The following is a 13,512-nucleotide window of genomic DNA, read 5'->3' as shown; positions in this document are numbered from 1 at the left end:
CCAACTGTGTCTCCTACCCCAACAGTGAACCCTATCCCAACTGTGTCTCCTACCCCAACAGTGAACCCTATCCCAACTGTGTCTCCTACGCCACCAGTGAACCCTATCCCAACTGTGTCTCCTACCCCAACAGTGAACCCTATCCCAACTGTGTCTCCTACGCCACCAGTGAACCCTATCCCAACGGTGTCTCCTACCCCACCGGTGAACCCTATCCCAACTGTGTCTCCTACCCCACCAGTGAACCCTATCCCAACGGTCTCCTACCCCAACAGTGAACCCTATCCCAACTGTGTCTCCTACCCCACCAGTGAACCCTATCCCAACTGTGTCTCCAACCCCAACAGTGAACCCTATCCCAACTGTGTCTCCTACCCCAACAGTGAACCCTATCCCAACTGTGTCTCCTACGCCACCAGTGAACCCTATCCCAACTGTGTCTCCTACCCCAACAGTGAACCCTATCCCAACTGTGTCTCCTACGCCACCAGTGAACCCTATCCCAACGGTGTCTCCTACCCCACCAGTGAACCCTATCCCAACTGTGTCTCCTACCCCACCAGTGAACCCTATCCCAACGGTGTCTCCTACCCCACCAGTGAACCCTATCCTAACTGTGTCTCCTACCCCACCAGTGAACCCTATCCCAACGGTGTCTCCTACCCCACCAGTGAACCCTATCCCAACTGTGTCTCCTACCCCACCAGTGAACCCTATCCCAACGGTGTCTCCTACCCCACCAGTGAACCCTATCCCAACTGTGTCTCCTACGCTAACAGTGAACCTTTATCCCAACAATTCGTCCTACACCAACAGTGACCCCCCCACCTCAAGCGTAACTCAAGACCAAAACATCCCCCCTACCTACACAAGCTTCGTCACTGCACCAAGACACTGCTGTTGGCTACAACTGTTGAGTGTAGAGCCACTCACGAATTCCCCCGAAAAAAAAAGATATCTCAATTACCCACTGCGTTAAACCGTCAGTTAGGAGCATCTCAATGAAATCTGTCAATTGTGCACCGAGTAAGTGTCCAGTTACGCACCACGTAAAACTGTTCGTCGTGAAAACAATAAATAGAATTTATATCGGCAGTTCCTCGTGTTTTCCTCTCACCTTATTGGCTGATAAACAGTACTTATGTACTGTGGCGTGATCACTCACCAATACCTCACGTCTGACACGTCCTGATCGCAAGCTCACACCGATAATATTAACAATGTCCTCAGGTTGCTCATTTCCCTCGTAAAGTGCAACTATAGAAGTGATTCTGTCACTTGTAAGGTGAAGAATATCCCCCCCCCCGCCCCCCATAGTTGGCGGTACAGACACGAAAAGGAGGGAGGTAACTATTCAAGGAAAACCCAGGGCGTAAGTGGAGAGTAAACACGTCAAGCTACTCCCGCCTTCTGCAACACTTCAACTGCTATACCCGTGGTCGAGCGCGACACACAGAGGACGTACTGTGTGGTGGTGGTGGAGGTGGTGTTGGTAAGTAGAAACTTTACGAGTGGTTTGCACTTGACGAGGCGGATTGTCTCAGAGAAACATGTAGTGCCACATCTATAGGAGAATCAAAAATATGAAGTAAAATGATCTAAACTCCTACTTAAATGCGATTTCACCTCCATAGTGTGTGTGTGTGTGTGTGTGTGTGTGTGTGTGTGTGTGGGGTGCCCGTGCCGTCTCGATGAACTTAAAATGATGAAAGAAAAAGCCGCTCTGTTGCGATAGATCTCGCTCTAACAATACCTGGCAACTCAGAGCACAGCTGGACTCTACCAGGGCAAACTACCCGACCAGGAGTCACTGGGCAAGTGGCTGATGGACACTGCATCGTGTGAACCAACCGGCGAAGAACATCGTAACCTTGGCTCTGAGCTTTGAAGACTAGAGGGTGTCGAACATCGTATAACACCTGAGGTGAACAGCGGTTCAAAGGGGGAGAGAACAATGGATCAACTGAGAACAGCGGTTCAGTAGAGGCAGAGAAAAGTGGATCGGCTGAGAACAGCGGTTCGGTAGAGAACAGAGGATCGGCTGAGAACAGCGGTTCAGTAGAGGTAGAGAACAGTGGATCGGCTAAGAACAGCGGTTCAGTAGAGGCAGAGAACAGTGGATCGGCTAAGAACAGCGGTTCAGTAGAGGCAGAGAACAGTGGATCGGCTGAGAACAGCGGTTCAGTAGAGGCAGAGAACACTGAATCGGCTGTGAACAGCGGTTCGGCAGAGGCAGAGAACAGTGGATCGGCTGTGAACAGCGGTTCAGTAGAGGCAGAGAACTGTGGATCGGCTGAGAACAGCGGTTCAGCAGAGGCAGAGAACAGTGGATCGGCTGTGAACAGCGGTTCAGTAGAGGCAGAGAACAGCGGATCGGCTGTGAACAGCGGTTCAGTAGAGGCAGAGAACAGCGGATCGGCTGTGAACAGCGGTTCGGCAGAGGCAGAGAACAGTGGATCGGCTGTGAACAGCGGTTCAGTAGAGGCAGAGAACAGCGGATCGGCTGTGAACAGCGGTTCAGTAGAGGCAGAGAACAGCGGATCGGCTGTGAACAGCGGTTCGGCAGAGGCAGAGAACAGTGGATCGGCTGTGAACAGCGGTTCGCGTTGGACAGCGGTGGCCAATAGGGGGTCTCGTGTGAGGCTCAAGAAAACCACCCAACCATCAACACAGTTGCAATGTAATGATGGCCTCTTCCCGCTACCACAAGAACCTGGGGAAGGTGAGGTGGGAGCAGAAGAGAATGAGGGAGGGGCAGACGCTGAATCCTTGCCCTAGGGTAAGATTCTGGTGGTTGGGGACAGCCAGGTTAGGTATCTAGATAAATTTTTTTGTGATAGAGAGAAAAATGGGATGAGGGTGTGTGTTACCCTTGGGCAGAGATAGGCGATGTAGTGGATAGGTTGGACGACCTCTTGTCTGAAAATGGTGTCAAACCCGTTATCTACCTGGGTGCACGGGACAATGATCTGGCCTAGTGTAGGCGTGAGGGAACGTCAGCCAAGCATAGGGAGACTATAGATAAAATCAGGCAAAAGGGAGGGATCCCAACCATATGTGGTAACCTGCCTAGGAGGGATGGGGAGGTGGGTGGAGTGTGGCTCCCTCGGGCAATCGGTGTCAACTTGAGGTTAGCGTCATATTGCAAGGGGAGGGGCGACCCCTTCCTGGACCAACGGATCTCCCTTCTACGACCGGGATTCTGTGTACGCTGGGGATGGGGTACATTCGTCCAGGACGCGAGGTGTTCAGTCTGCCAGCTGTCTGGAGAGGGAGGTTTCATAGGTGTCTTTTTTTACGTAAGATGACGTGGGGGTCAAGGAAGGAGGATCAAGGGGTCAGGAGACATGAATGCCAAGAAAAGCCTAGTCAAAGAAATGTGAGGAAATACAAAAAGACAGGGAGGTAATGTAGGTAGTCATAAAGAACATAATGTATACTATACAAATTGCAAGAGTTTAAGAAAGATGAAGGATCATTTGAGGGCGATAGTTAGCATCGAATCAACAGATACTGAATGTTTACCTGAAACATGAATGATATTAGAAGAAAGGGATCTGTTGTCAGAGTTTTCTATTAATGGATACAAACTTTATACGACTGGTAGGAAGGATAGGAGAGGAGGTGGGGTAGCACTTTATATCAGGGATGATATCAACAGCTGTAACTGGAGTGACATTAAAGCAACCAAAGAGAAAGAATCGATGTGGGTTGAAATAGATGAGAGCAATGAAAGGTAATTACTAGGAGTATTATACAGACGAAATAAGGAAAGCTTGTGATCAAAATGTATGTATTCTAGGTGACTTCATCTTCAGTACAATTAATTGGGAAGATAATACGTGAGATGTAGATTCAGAGGAATTTATGGAGACAGTCCAAGATTGTTTTCTAACACAGCACATTTCCGAGGGGACCAAGGGTGATAATATATTAGACTTGTGATTGACAAATGCAAACAACCTTATTGATGAAGTTGAGGTGGGAGGACAGTTAGATAATAATGACCACAAGGAAATAAGATCCAATATGGTGAAGGATGCGAATAGGTACGAGAATGACATGTTCGTTCCCGACTTCCGTAAGGCCAACTTTGCGGGGCTACGTACGTAGATCCCTCGCTGGTGTTGATTGAGTGGGACTAAATGAAGGTGGGGTGAGGTCACACGAACCAAGCAGTGCAGGTGGTGTGGGGTCAGGTCAGTCAGATCAGCTAAACAAGCAGTGTCAGGTCAAGTGTGGGTGAGGTAGGGGAGACCATCAACAGCGTGAAATTTGCCGTAGAAAGGTTCCAGGTCACAATGAAAACGGGAAAAGAATTGAATATTCCATATAGGCAGTATAGGACGAACAATAATGACCCAAAATGGCTGAATAATAGAACAAAACACCTTATAGGGCAGAAGAAGGCCTTGCACAACGAGGTAAAACAGGGGAAAACACAGTTTACTGATCAGCGAACGCAAATTAAGAGAATGGTAATATTAGAGATTTATCAAAGCTACAGGAAACTACGAAATTAAAATAGCTGACGAAGCAAAAAAAAAAAAAATAAAAATGCCAAAGGATATTTTCAAATGTACAGAACGAAGGTTAGGGAGAACATTGGACTTATCAAATCACATTCTGGTAGATTAGTTGAGAGTGAGAATGAAATGTGTGAAGTTTTAAACAATCATTTCATGTCAGTATTTATGCCGGAGGTGAATACAAACATTCTGGTTCCAGAGTAAATTTACAGGAGGGGGGGACGAAAGCGGGAAGCTATGCGATGTAAAAAAAGAAATAAATTTGATATTTTGAAACAAATAGAACGATTAAAACTAAACAAGAGTCTTGGGTCAGATGGTATTCATGCCAGAGTCTTGAAAGAATGTAAAGAGGAAATAAGATTTTCGCTTTGACATGTGTTTAAACAGTCTTCTCTGGAGGGTTGGAGGGGATATGACTGGTCATTAAATGGGTGAAGGACATAAATAAAGGTAACATGATAAAAGTTCTTAGAGTGGCGGCACCTGACAGGACTAAAATATCGTAGATATAAGATTAGAAAAATATTGATTCAGGTCGGATGTAGGTAAATATTGGTTCGGGAATAGAGTAGTGGATTTATGGAACAAACTGCAAAGTACAGTAGTGGAAGCTACGTGGGTCTTTAGGTAACTTTAAACGAAGGTTGGATGTGTTTATGGGTTCAGGTGGTTGGGTGTAGTGTGGACAGACTCAGGACCTGCCTAGCATGGGCCAATACGCCTCTTGCAGTGTCCTTACTTCTTATATACAGTGTAGAATGACACGTTCCTCTCAGCTAAAAATTCACAATTAATAACTAGCCGCTGAGACACAAGCAGTCTGAGGTTGTGGCCCATCGGTGAAGTATCTTATTATAACAATACCTGGCACCTCACTGCACGGCTGAAGATGACAGAGCAAGAGTGGTATACGTTACAACGCCAAAGTCAGTCAGTGCGTAGGCAGACAGTGAATGGGAAGGTATCGCTGACACAGTTCCTACTGACCGACTGCGGCGAATCATCCATATCCAACTGTGTGTCCTCTAGTACCAGCCATGACCAAAGACGCCTCAACGCCCTCTGCATCAGCCTTGGTAAATAAAGACAATCACTCACTTATTCTCAATGATCTAGTGTTTACTATATACGAGGATACAGTCGACGCACTCGCTTGTAAACATTCTTATTTTCTTCCCAGAGATTTTGTGTCCATTATCACCACATTCCCCAAGCTAGCAGTGCCGGGACAAAAAAAGAAAACAATCCCCTGCTATAGTTCCCCTGCCTCAGTCATCCTGCTATAGTCCCCCTGCCTCAGTCACCCACCTAACAGGCCTCATACCATAACCTCCTTGCCACACCACCCGCCCGTACCTGACTTCTCATGTGTCCAGCACGCGTGAACTTTGCTCCTCCCGACGTCCATGTTGCACCCCCTTGTTCCCTCTATGAACCCCAGAGGTAAACGCTGTTCTCCCCAGCTTCCTCAGACCGAGCCAGGAGACAGCAGCATCACCCGCAGACACTAATATAGTGGAACCTCCTCACGTTTGATCTATAACCATGGTCCGGCTCTCTGGTCCACACTATCGTCTCACTACATTCACCTCACATAGCGCATCGACCAGAAAACAGCTGGGCCAGCCACGATGACCACCACATCAAACCCCGACGACCTCAAAAGTTCTCCCTAAGACTAGGCTATCTTCCATGCACATAAGAGGAGGATCAACGCTCCCTTATTTCTTTCCTTCGTTAACCTTCCTACACTTTTCAGAACTGATGAGCGATGGCCGTTTCTCATTTCACTCACGACCTCTCATCACAACCTGTTAGAAATGCTGGTTTTCACTCGCTGTTTTCTCCTCCACGAACATTGTCCGAGGCCATTCATCTCACGGGTTCAGTAATCCTACGCGACTAACCGCCATCCAACCTAATCACGTGTGTTGAATTGATCTACGCCACCGCGACACATCCCAGGGAAGTTGTCTGCACCTTGAAACCTCGTCACGGGTGCCGTGTTGAGACCCTGAGTTAGTTCCGTGTACGCAAATTTCAACAATATTTTGTCATGTGTCATCTTTCCTCGTGAACTTCTTCAAGTCTCTAAGTCAACTTGTAGATTTAGAGTATCCTGGTCATGACACCCAACACACCCATATGAGTTTGACCAGCAATACCTGCCTGGGCTGTTGTGGGTGTGTGACGAGGACAGTGGAATATCAATTCATTCTTGCTCCAACAGTGCCTGTGAGCTACCTTCCTTCATACTGCTCAAGTGGATATCCTTGCGGCTGGCGTAATGGCCTAGACTTTAGAAGATAAAGGTAGACTTCCACCACAGTGGTTCTTGCAAGAGGAAAAAAAAAATAGCGATGACAGTGTTATGTTAGAATGTTTGCATTATATCATCATACATGCAGCACCTGGTGTGGCAGTATGCTTAGAATACCCGACACAATAATGTACGTACTTGCCATATTGGTATACTTCCAGTATATCAATATGATTGTAGCGCCCGATATATCAGAATGGCTTATCGTACCCACTATTTGATTATAATATACCGAAAGTATTTTGGAGTACGTGGCATATGAGAGTACTTTCGGTACTTAGTACATTATCATGCTTGCAGTGCATGGTGTATTTGTATGCTTGAAATGTATCATAATGCTCGACATATCCATTTCCTGGAACCTGGTGATCTCTAAGTACGCACACACATACAGCCAGACACACGTCTTGGAACTCAAGTGATTCAGGGGCTCCACCACGACCCGTCCCTGATGATCCAGCGGTACATGGAGTGATCCAGTTCCTGGAACCTCATGATCTTACATCGAGAGATCCGGGGATTTGATGATCCAGGGGTAGATCGAGAGATCCAGCTCCTGGAACCTCATGATGCAAGGGTATATCGCCACGTCCACCCTGTTCCATGACTTCTGTGGCCTGAGGTATAAGGCTGATGATTTCCCTCAAATGTGCTGAGACATAGAGGAATCTCTAAAAGAATATACAGTCAAATTCCAGCGTTTGCCTTTGTGCTTGGGCACCGCCTGCTTGTACCAGAGGAGATGCGTGATCCGTCACACTGTTTGTAAGGCCAGTTCATAATACGTCACCTGATGACGTCACGAAGGCACACTACCGTCCTTCTGTGTAACGTTCGGGCAACGAAAGCTGTCTGTCTGTCGGGGTTCGACGGGACGTCAACACCATCTCAAAGCTTGTAAAAGGGTTGCATCGGAATGCAATGTCAGAAGAGTGTGTGGGAGTAGCGCGTCCAGTGCACAGAGAAAAATAGATATACAGATGTTACTGTTCCAGGGAAGAGTTATTTACAAGTTTTGTGAGGTGGAGGGTTTTTTTTCAACGTAAAAAAAAAAAAAAAAAAAAAAAGGCATGCTTAGAAAACCCGTCTCGTGGGGTGTGTAAGGTCCAGCAGTTTCCCCGGCGGGAAATGACATTTCAAGTTAAACAGCAACTTGATCAACCTTTACAGCAAAGCAACTGTATGTACGGCACCACACAACATTAATGGCTGATTAACTGCAAACTGTTATAGGCAAAACACGAGCGGTGTGAGACAGGGAGGCACCGATGTCCATAAGCAATGCAATAAGCTGGCTCCAGTCTGCACCTTGAATGTTGTCATTGTCGCTCCACGTCCAAACGAATGATGCATGCTAAAGAATGACAGCACCAACCGAGGTTGGAGCCCCATGGCCGCTGAAAGACGCTGTCCAAGTTGTGGTTTAGCGTTCGGCAAAATCACTGCTGTTTCCGTTGTTACTCTTGCTAGTTCTACGCCTCGTACGACCTATTGGGGCAGCAAGGTGGGTCACGTGGGATCTAAGCTAATCATAAATTTAAAAAAAAAAATAAAATAAAAAATAAATAATGTTCCTCAATGGATGCAAGCTCACCTATCTCTTGATATTTCTTGACTCGATCAACCCTACTCACACAGCATGATGTCCACAAACATTTCCAGCACATTCACTCTCTTGTACACTCTGTCAGACACCCCTGCCGCAGACCCTCTTCTCATTCCACCTATTCGCATGCACCCTTTACCCACTGGATAAACAGAAAACACCTCTTTGCTTCTCGTGACTTTCCTTCCACACCAATTATTCATCACAACCTCAACAAACAATGCCTACCACCTCTACCACAGGGTTTCTCAGGATCCTGGAATGCCATAATCAAACACCTCTACTGTGCAGAGTATTTCACACACACACACACACACACACACACACACACACACACACACACACACACATATTCTTCAAAGCAAATGCCTGATCCATGAATCCTCTGGCCCCTCCTGAAACCACAATGTCCCCTCCCCAGTCTGCTACTCTGTGCATAACGTCATCCTCTCAGTCACAACTCCCCCATACAACTTAATAAGTACACTAAATCAACTTGCACTTGTGTAATTCTAACATTCACTTTTGTCTCCCTCGCAAGTATACGGTAGCATTATACAGGCATTCCGCTAAACTTCAGGCATCTACAATGATCCACACACACACACACACACACACACACACACACACACACACACACACACACTGAGAATCCCAACCAACCAAGCAACAGATGTGACAGTACCTTTCTAGAGAATATCAACTGCAGTCCTAGCCACTCCAAGCAATCTGCTACACTTCAACTTAATCCTCTCTCCCCAGGCTTGCCTTTCACTAAAGCACTTTCCATGACCCTCTCACCTCTCATACCTCCACGACCAAAACACCCCACAAAACACCCTATTAGTACTGACAGCACGTCAACCCCAGTATACCACATCGTTCATATTTACTCCATCCGTGCACGCCTCTCATTCTTCTGGACTCGAGTCCTGGATTATGTCTTCGATCGTAAATGCAGATGAAAGAAAAGGCATTTCATATTTTTGCCATGGCTTCGTTGTCTTGAACAGTCATCGCTTTATGTAATGAACGGACCTATTAACTGTGTAATTTGTCTGTAATTTCTAGAAAAATGAAGTCGACATTCCCAACGGCGACAACAGCTTCTTCCCCCGGGGTTCGAATGAGCTTTAACAGAGAGCAAGACACCACCACTTGCTTTGTCTCACCCCATCCCTATCAACCAAAGTGTAACGTCGAATCGAGTATTCGGGTGTACGGTGTATACTTGTACATGTCCCTCTTTTGAACCAGGTATTTCGCATCACCAGGCCTTTCCCAGCACAACTCCACAATCTGCTTACTAGTTCCATTCATAATACTGAATACCCTATGCCCCTTAATTATACCCTCAACCGATACATTACTCTCTTTCGCATTCAAATCATTTATTACTGCAACCCAGTCTCTTACATCATCAAAAGTGCAGACACACTGACTCAGCTGCTCCCAAAACACTTGCCTCTCATGATCTTCCTTCTCAAGGCCAGGTGCGTAACCACCGATATCACCCATCTTTCTCCATACACTTTCATTCTTACTCACATCAGCCCAGAACTTACTTCCTTACACTCACTCACACAACCTCTGCTTCAGGAGTAACGCTGCTCTTTCGTTAGTTCTTGTCCTCATAGCAACCCCTGACTTTACTCCTGAGACATTTCCAAACCATTCTTCTTTCTTAATCTTGAGCTTGTTTGCTTCATTCAGAGCCACAACATCTAGATTTCTCTCCTCAAACATACTACCTATCTCTTCTCTTTTCTCATCTTGGTTACATCCGCACACAGACACACCATCCTGAGCCTTCAAGGAGGATGAGCAGTTGAGCACTCCCTGGTTGGCTCTTTCTTCTGCTCTATCTTTTAGGAATTGAAATATGCGAGAGAGAGAGAGAGAGAGAGAGAGAGAGAGAGAGAGAGAGAGAGAGAGAGAGAGAGAGAGAGAGAGAGAGAGAGAGAGGAGAGAGAGACTTCAAAGAACAATATCCTCTCTTAAGAAACTAGCAACAGATCGGCACACAGATATGTCTTGAGGCAGATTTGATGCGTCAGCACATCTGCTCCCCCTTACGAAATTTCTCTACGCCCTCCTTGAGATTCAACACGGGACGAACTTGCTGGGACACGCGTCCCTAGACCAGCCACGTGGCTAAATTGCCAAGCTCACCAAACGTTATCTCGTCTACTACATTAGGAGGTGGGGAAATGTGTGGATTCGTCTATCCGGCTTCTACAATCAGGATCGCAATGGATAATGAGAGTAATCATCACATACACGTAGTCATGAAAGGTAAGACAACCAACAAACGTAAAGCTGAAAATTATCAAGAATTGGTTGGACTGTCAGTCCAACGCCGTCCAGGTTTAATCATTCTCTACCTCGATCATAATTGTACATTTTCGTATTTGTATGATTTATAACTTGATCGATAACTCCTCTGTATGGAGAAACGTATGTTAGCTCTAGAATTAAGTGTTGTATCTAAATATGTGTTGTTCTTCCATCTTCTTCCCAGCAGAAGTATATAAAAACAGTGTGTGTTGCAGGGCGCGGTCAACCAAGCCTTCGAGGATGAGCCAGTTGGCGGGGTGCCCAAGGATGAGCACCCGCGACCCTCCCTCACCACCCACGTGAGTCACTTTATCTACTACAGGAAGGTCTCAGCGAACGGCTTCTGTTTCATGCTACTACTACATCATTCATACATCTACTCATACCATACAGTTGGACTGCAACACCTAAAATCAAAAAAGTCACAAATTTGTAGCGTCTGTCAACACGAAAAAAAAAAAATCTGTTTCTTGATCAAATAAAAAAGTAGTCCTTCAAAATATTAGAATTACAATCACGTTTTCTACCAACATGTTAACGAGTCAAAACAAAACAGGGTTGAAATAGAATACTACCTCAGGAGACCCAGGAAATGAGCCCAGGTACCAGTAGATGATTCTAATGTATACATCAACAAAATCTAACTTGACTGAGAATCATGGCGAGGTATGAGAGTATGTACATATTTCTGTACCAAGAGTGAGAATCTCAAGGAAGGATCTGTGAATGCAAAGCAAAAGAGTTTCCCAAATAACATTACCTTGATTCGGGCGCTTTACGAATTCCCCCAAACAAGCAAAGGTACCTAATGTAATCAAAGGGAATCTGTGAAGCAAACATACCTCACGAAACTTGATTATATTATGTGGTTACATTATGTGATTATATTACAAATACAACTCTGCCTTGTGAGAGTTTATAATGAAGGTAACTTCTTGGCACTAGGCGGCAGCACCTGCCTGACTGACCTCTACACCGTTCCTCAGGAGGCAGCAGAGCAGCCGGTGAGGGAACAGTGGGCCAACCCGAGGGAGTTCCTGCTCTCCTGCATCGCCATGGCCGTCGGGGTGGGGAACGTGTGGAGGTTCCCGTTCGTGGCCTTAGAGAACGGGGGCGGGGCGTTCCTGATCCCTTACATCCTGGTCCTGATCTTCATCGGGAAGCCGCTCTACTACCTGGAGTTCTGCCTGGGCCAGTTTGCCTCCCGCAACAATGTGAGGATGTGGGAGATGTCGCCCGCGTTCAGGGGTAAGACTAGCCATGTCCGATGAAGCTAAGCTTTCTGGGGGAAAGATCTATATGGAAGGTTTGACCAGCTGCCGAGCGATTGCGGGCCACGGGTGACCAATTGCAACACCAATTTGGATGCGCTCCTACAGAGTATCCGAAAACGTTCCATATCATAAATAGAATCAAGATATTATTTCTTGTCTGAGACAAGCAAGGTGTTGCATTTGATAAAAGGGATGGACAAAATGTGGAAGACGAAGTTGGGACAAATATTTAAAGTCTCTGTCGTTTTTAAACAAATGTTTAGCCTAACCATTTCTTCCTCTATCGGGATTTCAAAAGGAACTTCTCATTTCAGTCACGTACATATCATAAAACCCTAAGACCCCTTTCACGAAGGGGTCCTGGTTCTGTAACCTCAGGACCCCTTATCCAGTGGTTCCTGTAGCCTCAAGGACAGCGCTATACTCAGTAGCAGGGACAAGATGGATCCCTTTGAAGCAAAAGTTGTTTCACGAGACTGTATTCTGTTTCAATTGACGATGATAAGAGCCTGGCCAAAAGTAACTTTCAACTCGCGGTTTAACGACGAGAAATATCATTCAGTCTGTAACATCAATAATAGTGAGGGTATATACAAATTAGATAGCTTTATTGCTTATTAAATCTGTAAACCGTTCCCCTTCTTGTCCACATGATAAGATTAGGATACACTTGTTGCCAGACTCGAACGCATCAGACCTACATTCGGGTAGTCACTTGTTTACAACGTCTCTTCGTTGTATATCAGCTGACTAATATTTCTTTCTTGTATTTCCCCTGATGATGTGACTTTTACACGAAAGTGCACTTGAGAACTTATCATGTTTCATTTCCCCCGTGGTCTAATAGGAATGAATATACTTGATCACGCGCTTCATTGTGATCCTCTCATATATATATATATATATATATATATATATATATATATATATATATATATATATATATATATGTGTGTGTGTGTGTGTGTGTGTGTGTGTGTGTGTGTGTGTGTGTGTGTGTCTGTCTGTCTGTCTGTCTGTCTGTCTACAAAGCATTTGCAAATTTCTAATATGACTTCAATCTCTATAGACATTTCTTCACAAAGCACTGGCCTCTCCTCAGGTGTGGGTTACGGGCAGGCGTTCGCTACATGGACTGTTTCAACGTTCTTCGTGTTTGTGATGGCCCTTTGTATCTTCTACTTCTTCGCCTCCTTCAGCAGTGTACTGCCCTGGGCCGTGTGTGGTGCCTGGGCCGACGAGACTTGTGTGGACGCCAGCACCAACATCAGCTTGGCCAACGACACCAGGGGCCTCACCACGGCGGCCGAGGACTACTTTAGGTAAGATGGCCTGAAGTTGGCGAGCTAATCTTCCCTTCACCCACACTCCTCACTGTGTACACTCACAGTCCGTACAAGACACTGTGTACACAAGTATTATGTACAGTAAACATGGTACTCT

At 46.0% G+C, this 13,512-nt stretch overlaps 1 protein-coding gene and 1 long non-coding RNA gene across 3 annotated transcripts in view; one reads left to right on the top strand and one right to left on the bottom strand.

Moving 5' to 3' along the window:
• The window catches only part of LOC139750748 (uncharacterized), an 84,020-nt gene that overhangs the window by 55,633 nt on the left and 14,875 nt on the right, over positions 1 to 13,512 (bottom strand). The window lies entirely within an intron of this gene.
• The window catches only part of LOC139750746 (sodium-dependent nutrient amino acid transporter 1-like), a 37,484-nt gene continuing 29,443 nt past the window's right edge, over positions 5,472 to 13,512 (top strand). Inside the window, exons 1-4 of one of the 2 annotated variants that reach the window (XM_071665451.1) lie at positions 5,487 to 5,608; positions 11,011 to 11,094; positions 11,782 to 12,043; positions 13,172 to 13,391. In XM_071665451.1, coding sequence (XP_071521552.1) covers positions 5,570 to 5,608; positions 11,011 to 11,094; positions 11,782 to 12,043; positions 13,172 to 13,391 — 605 coding nt within the window. In that variant the 5' untranslated portion in view covers positions 5,487 to 5,569. Of the gene's footprint in view, positions 5,609 to 11,010; positions 11,095 to 11,781; positions 12,044 to 13,171; positions 13,392 to 13,512 lie in introns of both variants that reach the window. The other variant, XM_071665453.1, reaches the window with a different exon arrangement.

Source organism: Panulirus ornatus, chromosome 10 (assembly GCF_036320965.1).
Source record: "Panulirus ornatus isolate Po-2019 chromosome 10, ASM3632096v1, whole genome shotgun sequence".
Lineage (NCBI taxonomy): Eukaryota > Metazoa > Arthropoda > Malacostraca > Decapoda > Palinuridae > Panulirus > Panulirus ornatus.
This window is presented reverse-complemented; position numbering and strand designations above follow the sequence as displayed.